Source organism: Opisthocomus hoazin, chromosome Z (assembly GCF_030867145.1).
Source record: "Opisthocomus hoazin isolate bOpiHoa1 chromosome Z, bOpiHoa1.hap1, whole genome shotgun sequence".
NCBI lineage: Eukaryota > Metazoa > Chordata > Aves > Opisthocomiformes > Opisthocomidae > Opisthocomus > Opisthocomus hoazin.
Genome location: NC_134454.1, coordinates 63,310,516 through 63,325,521, shown reverse-complemented (window position 1 = coordinate 63,325,521; position 15,006 = coordinate 63,310,516). Strand labels below are relative to the sequence as shown.

General features: G+C 42.9%; 1 protein-coding gene across 3 annotated transcripts in view; it reads right to left on the bottom strand.

Moving 5' to 3' along the window:
- IQGAP2 (IQ motif containing GTPase activating protein 2) overlaps positions 1–15,006 on the bottom strand; it is a 128,817-nt gene that overhangs the window by 101,195 nt on the left and 12,616 nt on the right. For all 3 annotated transcript variants that reach the window (XM_075411839.1, XM_075411840.1, XM_075411841.1), the window contains exon 2: positions 6,626–6,725. In XM_075411839.1, coding sequence (XP_075267954.1) covers positions 6,626–6,725 — 100 coding nt within the window. The remainder of the gene's footprint in view (positions 1–6,625; positions 6,726–15,006) is intronic.

Genomic DNA, 15,006 nt, shown 5'->3' with positions numbered 1-15,006 from the left:
TACAGCATGCATGCTCTAGCACACGTGCTGTGACTTATTTCATCATTAACATGCAGGGAAGCAAAGTCCTTGGCTGCTCTCAGATGAACAGGAACTATGCCTTGGACTTACTAAGCAGAGTTCCAATAGTGCAGAAGGACCTACCCAAAGGTTAAGAGCAACAGTTAAGCCCTTCAGCACTCAGGAAAGGATAAAATGGTACCCTTCCATCCCCCAGTTACTGCCATTGGTTCTTCTCAACAGCAACTTCATATGAATACCTTAGGCAAGGTGCAAACTTCCAGTCCATCTGCTACATCTAATGCCCACAGCTGCATTCCTGCCTGCACAACTCAGCCTCAAGCTTCCCTTTACCATCCTTCCAGATGCATAAGTTTTAGTCAGTGATGTGCAAGAATCTCTGCCAGTCTCCCCTGGCAGCCTACTTCCCCACTGCCTGGTGTGCTCCATATCGTGCTGTAACGACTCGACAACTACTGACACCTTTGTGAGGCCACCTCAGGTTACACTTAATATTAACTAGGAGCTAGTCAGGGTGTAAAATGAAGCCGTCAGTTTGATCCGACAAGCAGCTAGTCCTGTAGGCGGAGTACAAAGTCAAACAGGCTTTTGAGTTGCACTGCAGATAAATGAAGTTGCAAAAGGGAAAGTGAAGGAGAAACAAAAATGCCATGTTGTCTTTTGGTGAAGCTGAAACTACAAACTACACCAATATGAGGGCAAAAGAGCATGAACTAGCTTTGAATCTGTCACTCTTCTTTTACCAAAAAAATCACAAGTTGTTTTACAAGAGGGTGGTGCCTAAAACAAGGTGGAAAACTTTGGGAAAGAGAACCACTCTGAAGTGACTGTACTGTTAGCTCCAGTGAATGCTATGGGATAAATGCCATATGGTGTAGTCTCCAAAAAAAGGTCACATCCATCATTATTCTGCAGCATTATCCAGCAACTATACACACTGAGCAATGACCCATAACACGTGCACAGATTACCTCAGCATCCCAGTGAGCAGGTCAATGCATCCTGTACAGAAACGTGAGTTCTCTCATAGTAGCACAAAGGTTTCTCTCTCCTTCAGATCTTGCTGTTAAGACTTTTCATATGCAAATATCACTATCCAAGCAATTATTGGATTGATTGATATCACTGACACTTGCATATGGAAACTCCAGCACATTTGCACAACTGTGTAACTGTCTGGAACAAGTAATTGTTCAGCTCAATAGCTAAGCAGTCTATCTCCTAGGTACGTAACCCTTGAGGATCAAAATACAAAATGACAAGTATACTTGCTGATCATTACCTCTGTGTGGACTGAGCTACTTCAGAGATGAGTATGCCCTGGCTAAGTAGGATTCTTCCAAGGATTTTATCTCTTGAAGCATCTTAATTTCAAACATTTGGCCTTCAGAGCTGCAGCCAGCCATGTTCACTGGTGCTTTATTAGGCTTAAGGCAGACAGAGGGGGGGAGATGAGCCAAAGTTCATGGTTTACACAATGTCAATAGACTCCACTACAAGAATAATAATTTTCTTGACAAACCCATACAGGGAAGGTTATGAAGAAGTACCTTCACATTTTCTGCTTACAGTCAGCTGTATTACAATTGTATGCAATTACCTCTAATCACAATGCTTTAAAGATTTCCTGTAGTCTGAAAGAAATGGACTTAAAATAGAACATTTGGGTAGGATTAATTCACTCATGAGCTGCTAGGGCTGCACAGTTACCACAACTTTGCTCACAGTGCAACAGCAGCACACAGCCTTGCAGAATTCGTTTGTACCAAGTCTCCATAGGACCTAGGTACCCCAACAGGAATGGGGTGGGCTCCATAGCAAATATTTATGGTCCCATAGTCCTGGCAACTGGAGAAACTTGAGCTTTCTATGGTGCTATGGTACTGCAGAACAGTTAGCTTCAACTGAACCCAGTTGGGCATTTCAGGGCTTGACCTTTTAAGTATGCTAAACTGCATGTACCTTTTTACACAGCAGCTTCCAACTGGGATTTCGTTAGTGACCAATACCACACCTATCCAGTGCAAACCAGTTTAATACAATGAAGGAGGCAGGTTTTAGAACCTGAAATGGATTATTTGGTATTCTATTGTAAAGAAACTGGAAAAGAATGAGGATTTACATTTTCAGTGGCTTCTATAAAGAAATTTCCTGGATAATTTTCCTTCTCTGTGTCTTCACTGTCCAAATACTGAAGGTAAAGATTGTGTTTCACACAAGTTCCTGTCCTACTGAACAGCTAAGTAAGAGATGTAAAAGGAAATAAGACAAATGCTAGCAGTTCCAGTCATCAAATTGCAGCATATACACTGTGAAACAAAGTGCATTCCATTTCATGCAGAAAGACAACATCAATAAAATGAGGCCTCCCATGGCTCAAATTCAAGCTTAGTGTAAGAAGGAGTAATATCAAAGCAGCAAAGAGAATAGTACCTGCTTAATTATGGGTGATTATAAACCTAGCCAGTCAACAGATTTACTGTAAACTTGATTTGCATTATATGCCAAAGCTTCAATCATGGTTTAAAACCCCTCAAATCTACATTATAATTTACAGCAAGCTAATTGCACGTTTGCAAAGAGACAAACTCAAGGCAGAATCTGACATTCTGAGTATTACAAAGATAATCTCTGGTAAGGAGAATTTTCTGGTAAACTTTACTTGTTAAAATTAATCTAATCCAGTAAGACATGAGGGCTTGTGACACAGCTGTTCGTGCCCACCTTAAGCCTTTGTAATTTAACAGAAGATTTCCCCAAGTGACACTGGAAACGTATTCGTGTAATCTCTGGAGAGCTTCTATTTCTTGAAGTGAGTAAATCCCTACTTGTGATTGCTTATTCTTGATTTTGTTCTTCTCAGGAGTTCAAGGATACTGGAAACAATCCATTTATCTCTACTTTTTTTTCATATGTAACAAACTTTCCTTAAAGACAAAAGTAACAAACTAAATGACATCTGAGCAACCAAAACCTCAATTTATCAGATGTGTGATTTGGGGGAGAAAGGGACCAGCAATTTAACATAACAAAGTATCTTTTCTCTATTATTAAATATAACACCCTATTCAAACATTACTGACCTCTGCAGGTATTACAAGCCTGCTCACTGTGTTTTAAAAACAATTTCCTATGCTGTATACATATAACAGACACTGTGCCTAGCACAGAAGGTATTTGCAGAAGCACCAGCTACCAGTGGCAGGATTGTCCTTTCATGTTAGACTTGGAAAGCTTTTATTAAAGCTGGGCTACAGGAAATAAGTGTGCAAACAGTGGTCTGAAAAGCAGCTGAAGGCACACATTCTTTACCCTTTCAATTAACTCTGGCATTTCAAAATGCAGAGCTGCTATAAAATAATATTTTTATTACAAATATGGTAAAAACAACATAACTCCTGCCATAATACTGTATATAAAGCCATGCTCTGCCCCAGCCTTTTCCTATTTACTGCTTATTTAAGTATTTCTTACCCTTCAGTAGGGGCCAAAACACACTGTTTGCACACTACTGATCACCTGAAATAGTATTTGCTGTCATTTCAGCAGCTGACAGTTGAATGGAGAAACCTCGCACCTTGCGTTACACATTTCAGTCTATTTGTCATTGCTATCTATAGAGTCCTGAATACTAAAAAGACCATCTCCATGCATTCAGGTTTTATAGAAGCAAAAAAGCTTGTAACAGTAAACAGAAATCAAATATGTGAGAGAGGCAGTACCCACTCCCAGGTTTTCCCCAGGTAGGCACTGCTAGAAGCAAGCAGGCAGCAGCTGAAGCTCCATGAGATTTCACAACTGGCTGCAGCACCTGGGTCCAAAGGCACCAGCATGCGTCCTTCAACTCAGCAGCACCACCACAAGCACACAGCTGGGGAGGGAGCCCTGTGCATCCCAAGGGGGCTGCTCCAACACTGGGGAACAGGGACAAGCGCCCAACTGGGACCCCTCCATTCAACAGCAGCAAAAGATGATCCATCAGCTGGATCCCCATCACGGCTGAAGGGCCGAACCTGCTGTGTGCAGTCGAGGTAGACTGCGCCCTACACCCAAGCTTCCCAGGCTCGCCCTGGTCTCATTTTGCCACAGTTTGAATTCTGAGCCTGTTGCTCCCTTTGAGGCCGCTTTTTCTCTTTCCAGAGTCCCCAGTTTTGTTCAGTCTCTGTTGTGGCAAAGAAAATGCTATAACCATTAAAGTACAGAACAGAGACCGAACATCAACTCATTTCAGCCCTAATCAAGTACACAGAGAGGGTGATAACTGCACAGTAAGAAGAGATATAGCGTTTTCTCATGCCACTGTTTTGCCAGGTTTGGCTGGGGAGAACACAGCTGCACACCGTTTCCCAACCCAGCCTGCCCCTGCCACCGGCACACCCCACACAGATTGCGTTCCTCGCCTCCTGAGGAAGCAGGGCTAGGGCCTACACAGCTGTGAGACACAGGCATTTCTGCAAGTGTTTTGTATGCGTTCACCTCCAGGTTGTCGTCACATTAGCAAGTCTGTATTGTGGCAAAGTCTCATTATACAACTGAATTATCCCAACAGTTTGCTGTGAAGGGAGAAGTTTCCCTTGCCCTCTCTTTTCCCCCACAGCAACTCTGTCCACTTAAGAGCACACCCAGAGCCTTCACCACTCCCAGCATCACCACCCTCTCCTCCCTTATGAGCACTGGGGCTGGTGTGCTGAGGCACCGGAGGACATTCAGCAGCATTGGGCTGCTGTGTCAGCTTCATCTGTGACAACCCAGCCCCTTGGTGGGCGAAGCACAAGGCTCCTTACACCACAGCACTTATCTCCAGCTCATGCAGTAGCAGGCATTGGTCATGAACATTACCAGTGAATTCCAGTTTTCCAAACTGAGATCCAGAAATGCTTCCAGGTACCTAACAACTCTAGGAGTTCTGGCTGCAAAGTCCCATCACAGAGCTAAAGGAATGTTTCTTCTAGAGAACTGCTAATGGCATGAACCCATATGAAAACAAATACAAGGAAGAAAAGCAGGTTACTCATATCAGATGCTAATTTAAGTCATTAACTGTAAAAGTAACTTCAAATTTCCTTGGGAGATATCAAGGGAGATGCTTCAGATGAACCAGAGGATTTGAGTTCAAGATGACAAGTAGCCTTGGGAATGGAGGAGGGTGAAAAAAGCTGGGAAGATAAATTAATAATAATAGTAATAGAAAAGGCTGGGTTTGGACACTAATGGTTATTCCTATCTTGCCAGAAACCAGCAGGCAGGTGAATTGCAACAAACCAAGAAGGAATCTTGAGTAAAATCAAAACCTGGCTCAGTGAAGTTTCCCGAGATGGTGAAGCTGATCTAACATCTCAGCAAGCTAGGTGGAGACCTGCTCCCTCCTCTCAAGTGTGCAGCTACATCCCATCTCCTTCCTCTTCCCAGCACCGATTCTCCTCTGACCTCTTGATCAGGCTAGTCAGCTCACTAAACCACTAGAAAACTAACTCAGCAAAAGAGCTACGAATTTCCTGCCAGTATAGCAAGCTGAGTCAGCTGATCAAGGGCAATCTCTTGCAATTGCATGATGGAGGCAACAGGAACGTGAAGGGCAGGACAGTCCTCTCTGGCAGCAGTAAGACACTTGCCATCTTAAATATGTGAATGGGGAACCACTCAGCAGTGGAAAGAGGAAGAGAGAGCAAAGCAGGCAATGTTTGCTACAGCAAATGGGACAGCATAGTGAATAAGAAGTAAGAATGGCTGATTTTTATAACAAAGGGGCAAAATCATTGTCAGCTAGCTGCCCCACAGCACTTACCAGTGATGCCCAGAGCAATAAATTGAGTACAGCAGGCATCTCTGAAAAATTCTGACCAGACTACATAAAATATGCCTTTGTGTACTATAGTAGCAGCACTTCAACATACTCCAAAGGCACAAGGATATTGCAACCCTGTTTACTTGCTCAGTATTTGTGAAAATATTGTTGAATATTTGTGTTAGCAATGACGTACACATAGCACGGTACATTTGCACAAAGGTGATAAAATCCCTGTGCACTTGCAGATCAGTGCCTCAATCACAGGCTTTCATTTCAAGAGATGAGTACTCTTGACCAATGGGTTAGAGAAACTACAGAAAGAGCAGAGTTCAGGTTATCTTATTGCCCTGCCTGCACTTACCATTGAAATACAGAGATGATATGGATCATTAACCCAGTAAGAGCTCCAGCGATTTTCTGTCATCTTGGCAATCTGAGTCACTCCACAAGCACTAGCTCCAAGAAGGCAGCACGACCGCGCAGCCAGGAACAACAGACATTCCCCAGTTAGTCACACAGGCCTGACTCACCTTCTCACAAAACCACATCCTTAGGTTTTAACACCCAGCCTTTACTTTCATTGAAGGCGGTCACCAGAGTAATTGAGGCGATTGTCTTGATTATTTCTAAATACTCCTTTGAATTAAATGTCTCACATTTGGCACTAGTTTCTCATACTGCATGCTGTAAAATTCCAACATTAAGTTAATCCAAGTAATTAAAAAAGTTGAGTTAAAAGTTACAATGCTCAAGAACACAAGAGGCCTGAACTTCTGTATTCAAAGACCAGGTATAAGTGTGCTTTCATTTACTTACCTTTTTGCTTCTTCTAAGTGGCACAGGTACTCATAAGCAATGTTCTGACGCCTTCTCTCATCCATTTCCTCTGCTGAAAGCCTTTCATCATCCACAATAGCTGCAAACAGAAACACATATCAAATTACACGCAAGTCAGAGGCAATTCTTCGAGCAATTTTAGAATCATAGAATCATAGAAATTTACTGAGAACCTAGGCAAATTATGGCAGAAAAGAAATTAAAATAGGCATCTTCTCCTCAAAAGAGGCTTTTTATAGCATGGTGCACAAAGATATTTAGATCACCAAGAAGATAGTGGTCTCTGTATGGTGAATTCTTCATGTTTTGCTTGTTCAAAACCGAGCATGTATTGCTCTTCGTCCATTGCCCAGTTTGGGGGCAGGATGGAGCACTCAAACATGTGGGGCTGAGGCTGGGACCCAGCAGAATTTCAGCATACACATCCTCAGAGGAGTTTGAGGACTCCCATGTGGAACCTCAAAGCAAGCAGCAGATGAAGCAGCCCCATGCTAAGCAGAGCATCAGCAGTAGAGATGGACAGCAATGCACTGCAAAAGTATCTTCAGGGTAACCTGAGAACCAGCTGCAGCTTCAGCAACCTGTAAGACTGCAACAGACAGAGCTTGCCTCCCACTGATCAGGCTGATGAAGGCTGTAATCAAATAAACAAGCTGTTGCGTTCACACCCCTACTAACTGCTACAACCACATCACCTCCCATAAAATCACTCTCCTAGCCTATTAAGGATGACTCTGTGCACATCATCAGCTGCAGATGACCCTGATTATTAACAACCTCTACCCCATGACTGGTGTTCCTCTCTTTCTAGGGTACAGAGGGCCTCTGAGCAAATCTGCAATTTTGCCAAATGTTTCTAGCAATGAATCTGAAAGACCATATAGTAGTGCTAACTTCTGGCGGAGTTTCAATCACAGCATGTGAGACTTTTGGAAACAGCATTCAGCATAAACCAGTAACCAAAATTACACCCTATTTGTGCTAGCGGCTGCCAAAAGAGCTGACCTTGCCCTTCCTCATATTTCCCAGCCACATACTCCCATCATCTCTCATGTCAGAGCCAGCAATCCTGCAGCTGCATCAGTGAACAAGAACAAGGGGCAGCCCTTGCCAAAGAGCAACAGCTACAAAAAAATCCACTTCTAGTAAGATCAGGTCCCTAATCAGAGCTGCTGAGCACCTGTGGAGGTGCTGGTGGAGGCACAAGGGAAGGGACAGAAATGCAGGGCTGGGCCAGCCACTTTCTGTGGCGGCCCACAAGCCGGTTAGCTCAGAACATGAAGATGCATCCCTGGTGGAAAAAAATACAGGCCCCTCTCCTCCTCAAATGCACTGTGAGATGCTTTTTTAGTTCAACTTGCCACACAGATTGCATATGTCACAAGCAAGTTTCCAGCACGTCCCTGATACAGCTGCCTCATGTAGTGGGTAAACACCTTCCAGTAGGTGATACAGGCAATGCAAGTAAAAGGCACCGTAATAAAGCAAGAAGATGGGCTTTACAAGTACGTGCATATTTTGAAGGCTATAGCTCAAAAAACGAACATAGAAAGGATCCCACATGCCTTTACTAAGGACACAAAAGAAACGACACTACTCACCCACATTTTGGACTCATGCTACCACACATTTATTAACATATCATATAGCTGCTTTAAGCTTTGTACTTTCAGTTTTGATCACCACAAACATTGACATCTCTTACCCTCCTTTGCTTTTAAGATGGCTCTTCCTAATTACCCAGAAGTTTCATACACCGATAAAACAAACGTGTGTCTTGCTCCGAGTCTCTTTTAAGTCTGGTAGCTCCAATAAGTGTGACTCACTCTAAAATGAGTTCTCAGATACTGTAATCAGATCATCACTTGCTATGAACCAAAACATTAGTTTGGAGGCAAATATGAGATGCAGGTAATAAAACACCCCGACTTGAGAGCTGGCCATGGAGGCTGTTCTTGACCACACCACTGTCAGCATGTCCAGGACAGGCTGCTCCCACTCCCTGACACAGCTCCTCTGCTGCAGAGGGGTCCTGGCTCCCCAAAGTGAGAGAAGTATCAACGAGCAACCATGCTGAAATTTATTATATCACTTTACTACTGGTCACATAGAGCTCTAGGGCCACGTTTCAAACGTCATAGCTCTCCCCCATGAGAGCCCCATGGATGAAGACAAGTGCCAGAGGAGCCCAGCTGACCATCTTAGTCAGCTATGGCCCTGTCAGCCAGGATGAGACAGCCAGTACCAGATCAAGCCTTCATCCTCCACTTCACAGCTCTCATGCTCTGCTCCTCTTAGCTCATGGAACAGACATACACCCCTGCCTTCCAAACGTAACTCACCACAGCCATAAGCAAAGCAGCAAAAAAGGCAGCTTGTCTGAAAGTAGGAGTGAGAAAACCACACAACCCATTTGATAAGTATCAGTCCAGGAATTTGCGTGACTAACACTAATGACTAACAATCTAGTCCTGGATCTACACATCCACAGCTCCCTCCCATCCTCAACAAGGACATCACAGATCGAGAAGTGCTGGCCAGCCTCAAATCTGTTATTAAAATTATTTGCCAAGATTGATTCAGATAAAGGCACTGACAGATATTGTGGGATAGTAACAGTTGTTCTGCTTAGGAAACCCTCCAATAATGAGGGAAAAGGCAAGTAACTTGTAGATACTGAAAAGCTGAAAACCCAGATCCTTTCTGGAAGTGACACTGTATCAGCAGCTCACTTGTAGGAAATTAGGCTTCTTTCCTGCCAGGAGCAAAGCGGCTGTTTCTGGGCTGAATATGCAAGCACTGAAAAGGCAGAGCACAGGCAGTACCAACACCTATAGTGGTGATGCTAGGAGGAGTCTCTTGCAACATCAGCTTCCGATAAGACTGATTACACGCTTTCCCCCTCCAGCGTATACTGGCTTCAAAGCAACAGTGCTATCACATCAAATAAGCAGTTACAGACACTTTTAGAAACAGTAATGACAACCTGCGGGACAGAGGTGGCACCAGGACAGAGCTGCAGAGGAAACTACTTTGAAGGCTTGGGTCCTTAAAGTCTAGCCTTCTATAATATATTTTTGGCAAAGGCTTCAGTCTTTGACTAGGGCTTTGCATATAACTTTCCACAACTGCAGACAAATACCCCATGATTGCATCCATCAATCCACCCTCACCAAGTTCAACATGCGAGTGTTTGAAGACAGAAAACTTTGTCTTTCTGCCTAACAGGGTAAATGTTAGTCAGAAAACTGGGAGACCGGTGAAAGAATAAACACGTCTCTGCTGTATCAGTAACTTCTTGATAGTGCTCAACTCAAGCAAGTGAGTGTTGTGATAAAGGATGCTACAGGGTAGAGTAAGCAGAACTGGGCTTCACATGAAGATCTCCAGCCCACTGGTAAGGCCAAGAAGGATACAGGCAGACACAAAATGTTTCAGCTGAAAAGATCCAAACACCACAGAACAAGGCACATGCACGCTACATGGAAGCTATACAGGAAAAAAGGCATCTAAAATAACATACTGTTCAATTCATCAATTTTGTGACTTTTGATTTGGAATTAAGAGGAAAAATATCAAATATTCCCTCAGAGTGGGAATTGTTAAGAGTATATCTGGACTATTGACAAGAACTAATAAAAATGCCAGTGTAGCTAGCCTAAAAGCTCTCCATTTCAGTTCATTTTAGATGTTGCCACCCTGTTATAGTCAACAGTCAATACATACAAAGCATGTGTGCTAAGACAGCAAGTTCCCTCATTATAGACATTCCTTCACTGAAGAACACTAGAGGAAGAGCGTGTAGGAAATACTGTATGGAGCAGTGACCAGCACTAAAGCTTAAATTGCCACACCTAATTTTGAACAAACACGAGAACAGACTTATTCTGCACTCAGTATGATGCAACAATTGTCCAAGTAAAGTTTTCCCACAACCGATTCAATGGAAATAGTCACATTCTAATAGCAACATCCAACATACTCTCATTCTACATATTTTTCACAACAATAAGTCTGTTTATCAGGGAGTATTCGTAAATTGAGATACTTGAGCATCTTACATCAGCTGACGTATTGTGCTTACATCCACATCATCTTTGTCTGAAATATTTGTCCTGTGTGCCACCATTATGGAAGGAGCAGAACAGGCAAGGCAGTAGCTATGACTAGTGGATGTTTGGGATTTCATTAGAGATTGCAAAAACTTTCTGATGTGCCCTGATCCAAGTCAGCCACTCTAGTTGTTGGCAAATACTTGGAGCTGTCAGCTGCTGACCACAGGGCTGCCACCGCAACCCAAGGTGCTCCACGTGCCTACAGTCAACATGGCACAAGCTGCATTTGCTGAGTCTGACTCAATATTAGTAGACAACATAAAAGCATTTCAACCTTCTGTATCTAAGTTTTCAGAAATGGGGCCATGGCTTCTGAAGCTGCAACATAATTACTGAAACCAGTAATCAGCCCAGGTGTGCAAGAGCCACTGGAGCCATGACCTCACTAACAGTGTCTGGAAAGAGATTCAAAGCTTCAGCTTCATATAAGATATGCTCAGTTTACACAAGAATTCTAAGAACAAGTGCTGGCTGTGTAAGTGTTGCTCATGTTCAGAGTTAACCCTCTTACCACAACCATGGAAAGGATTTTGGAGATCCCAGGGTCACAGAGATAATCCATATCACTGGGCTTACCAAATCTCTCCCATTAGTAAATTTATACTTAGGATGACATTTTACAGGTCTAATTTGCAACAGTTTTCAAATGAACCCGTGGATCCATGGATTGTATTTTTAAATGAAGCTAAACTTGAAACTTCTATAATGCGCAACCAGAGAGCATGCAAGCAAAAGTAGAGTTTGTTTTAATTTCTGAATGCAAATTTATAGAACACTTTGAATAATTTAGAATTATGCCCACAGTTTTTGTTGTCTTAAAAAAATGAGGTTAGAAAAAAATCCCCTGCAAAACCTATAGCAGCTTTTAAGGCTCCCTGGTCATTCATTTGCACTCAGACATATGACTATCTGCAATAGCTGAAGAACTGCATGTGGTTGCTTCTAGCATACAGACCCTTTAATAAGGCATTTGCCACAGACATACCAAAAGACTTCTTATACTGAAGAAGGCAAAGAAAGGAACAGAGGCTTTTATTTCCCAGGGCCAATCCCCCTCAATTTCCTGCCACCAGAGACATTTTCCCATGGAAAGTGAGACGTGAGCAAGGAGGAGGTTGGCTCTTTTGGCACTACAACACGGAAGCTCAATACACAGGACATAACAGAGGACAGAGGGAACAAAATCCTCTTACAGTGACAGAAAAGAATTTGTAAAGTCAGGATTGATGGACAAGAAAAGAGATACATGAACAAATACTGTAGAATGCTGGAACAAAAGTTTTTCACCAGAGTATTTGAATTAAACATTAGCTAAACCACATTTGGCAGTCCCAGCTATGTGCCATTCTGGCCACGCAGTAGGCAAAGCAAGGCAGTGCTGCAGTTCACTGGTGAGAAATTCTGCAAATTCTGCTTATCTCCACCTCACACCTTCCTACCTCCTGCACCCAAGCCTATCCCCACATCCCCAATATTAGCACACTGAAAAGCATTTAACAGAGGCATGCTGTAACAGCCGAAAACATAAAAACAAAAGCTGAGCCCCTCTTGCACAAAAACTGACTGACAATTTGCTGGCCATAGCCAGCCCTGGTGAGAGTTGAGCCCTCTACAACAGGGTGTAGGCAGCATCCCGCTTACATCTGCCTGTACCATGAGGACGAGCCGCAAACATGAAGCACTTGCCATCTCTCTTCAGTGCTGTAGTTTCAAGAAAAAGCTAGCTGCAGTTTAGATGGTCGAGGTGACCTAAAACCTTAGATTATATGAGAGCATGTAACTATTTTGCCCTAGTGTGAAAGAGGCCAATAAATTCAGTGCCATATTTTATTCCTAATAAAATTTATACTTTCAGGTATCCAGCATGGCAGGAGTGCCTGCCCAAGGCAGTTCAGCTCTGTGATCACTCCTAGGTTGGCAATTCAGGTGCTGCTACTGCACCAACACCACACCAGCCCACCCCCATAACCAGATCAGGTCTGAGCTTGTGATGCTCTGAGCCACGCTTGCTGCTACCTGAGCTGCCCTCACTGCAGTGGGGCAGGAGCTTACAGCACTACCAGACAGCTGGAAAATATGGGGACAGGACTACATGTACAGATATCAGAAAAACACTGTTCAAAGCTACAGAGTTGAAAAGAGTTCACTTCTGAGCCTTCACTCCCAATAATGACTCGCAGGTATCTAATGAAATAGTTTATTAAATATGCAGAAGAAAATACGCCAGCTTCAGCTATGTGAACAGAGATCATTCAATAGGCTACTAAGAAAAAATGGCTTTATGGCACCAAACACCTATTACAGTTGTTCTGTCAAGGCATTTAGTACCCGCAGGTCTATTGTTACACTGGAAGATATTTATCTTTGGATGAAAAATGTAAGGCTCCAATCAAAACAGTTTTTTGTAGACTTCCTTGTCAAACAGCACAGTCACAAGCAGCTAGCACATGTCCCATAACAATAAAACCAGATGGCCTGAGCCTTTTTCTGTGGCTCCAGTCAAAGGAATTCAGTTCATTCCCTGAACATTTGCCCCAAGAAAGGGCTCTGGACAAAGGCACACATTGCAAGCACTCAAAAACTTACCACAGCTGCGAAGAGGGAGGGCAGACTCACTTCAGATCATGAAAGTTTGTTAAAATTTTGTGAAATTATGAGGCTCTTCTGTGTGGCATTTCTCAAATCTTTCCAACACCGAACTACTCTCCCCCTCCCTTAAAAATGGCTATGTTTCTCCTAATCTAGTTGTTGCATGTTCTAAAGCACGCAGGCACAGATCTTGACACAGAAATACGCATGCGTCTCTCACAAGGAACACACAGAATCTACAGGGCTACTGTTCTGTACCAGATCTCACTGCTAGACACTGCAAATGGGGAAAACAAACAAATACCATTAACATGGAAGTGCTGACAACAGAAATCCAGTAAAAAGACATTTTGATGTAAAATTAAAAATGCTTGCTAAACCAGACTTTCCCTGGAGCTTTCTCATAGAGCCTCATTCCTGTGTATTTACTCTGCTGGATCCTCCTCCCCCCATTTCATTGAAAAAGGTCATATTTCAGTCTTATGTATCTGCTACCACAAGTCCAACCACATCAATTTAGAGAGACTGAGCGTTATTACAACACATGGACCTTAGGACTATCATGCCAAGGAGACAGTGATGCAACAGCAACCACAGCCAGTGCTCCTGAAGCCAAGTGTCAAAACCGCCTCATTTCAGTGTGTTAAAGTGCTGACATGGCAGAAGGCTGAAAGACTCCTCAGACATGTCTCGATACTTGAATTCCCACCAAGTTTAGAAAAAGTCTCCTTTAACCACAGAGACGCAAGACAGTTTTAGCACTCAGCTAGTAACCACATGCGCTGCCACAACATCTAACATTAATTTTTCTGATTGTATGTATACACATCCTTTACTCTACTTTTAAACCTCAGGCTTTCTACAGTATCACCATGAGACTTTAGTAGAGACATTACATTAAAAGACATTAAGTAGTTCTGACATTATCTTATTGTACAATGGTACCAGAGCATGGCCATCTCTTTTCTAGCACGGTCCTTTAACCTTGCGCAGAAAAATAACATGGTTCATTTTATCTTAACTTCAATATAATTGTTCTGTATATTTGGAAGAACAAGGAGACAGTGTAATGGAGTTGAAAGGAGTGTATGAAAATCCAACTCCAAACAATTCCAGTTAACTTGAAGTGTTGCCACCTACAATTGCAAACATGAAATGCAATTTATCAGCCTGTTGCCCAGCCACTGCCACCTACATTTAACCGCCAGTGTCACTGTTTCCAGCAATACTTCATGTTACTCATTAATAAAATTGTAACTTTTTATTGCTGCATACTTTGCTAGCTGGTCACTTCAAGGCACACCAACTTTCCCCAAGCTTCAGGTGCTCAGAGAACACCTTTAAAACTCTATGAGCTATCCAGTAGACCTTAAAACTCTTTGCTAATAAACTCTCAGTCTATGTTCCTGAAAATATTGCAAGCCAAAGGAAGCACTCAGACTCATAGATCCTGAAGAGGCAGTAAACACCAATTACAAGTTATTTCTACTCTTTATGGGCCATCCTATACTTGCCTAGTCCAAAAGCTATTAACACGGCCAAGCTTGCAGGCAGCTTGGAAAAGGCTACGCTGGTAAATATTTGGTCTCATCGGAAGGTTTGCTCATTTTCCACATGCTTACAGCAAGAATGACATTTTCCATACGGGTTTTTTTA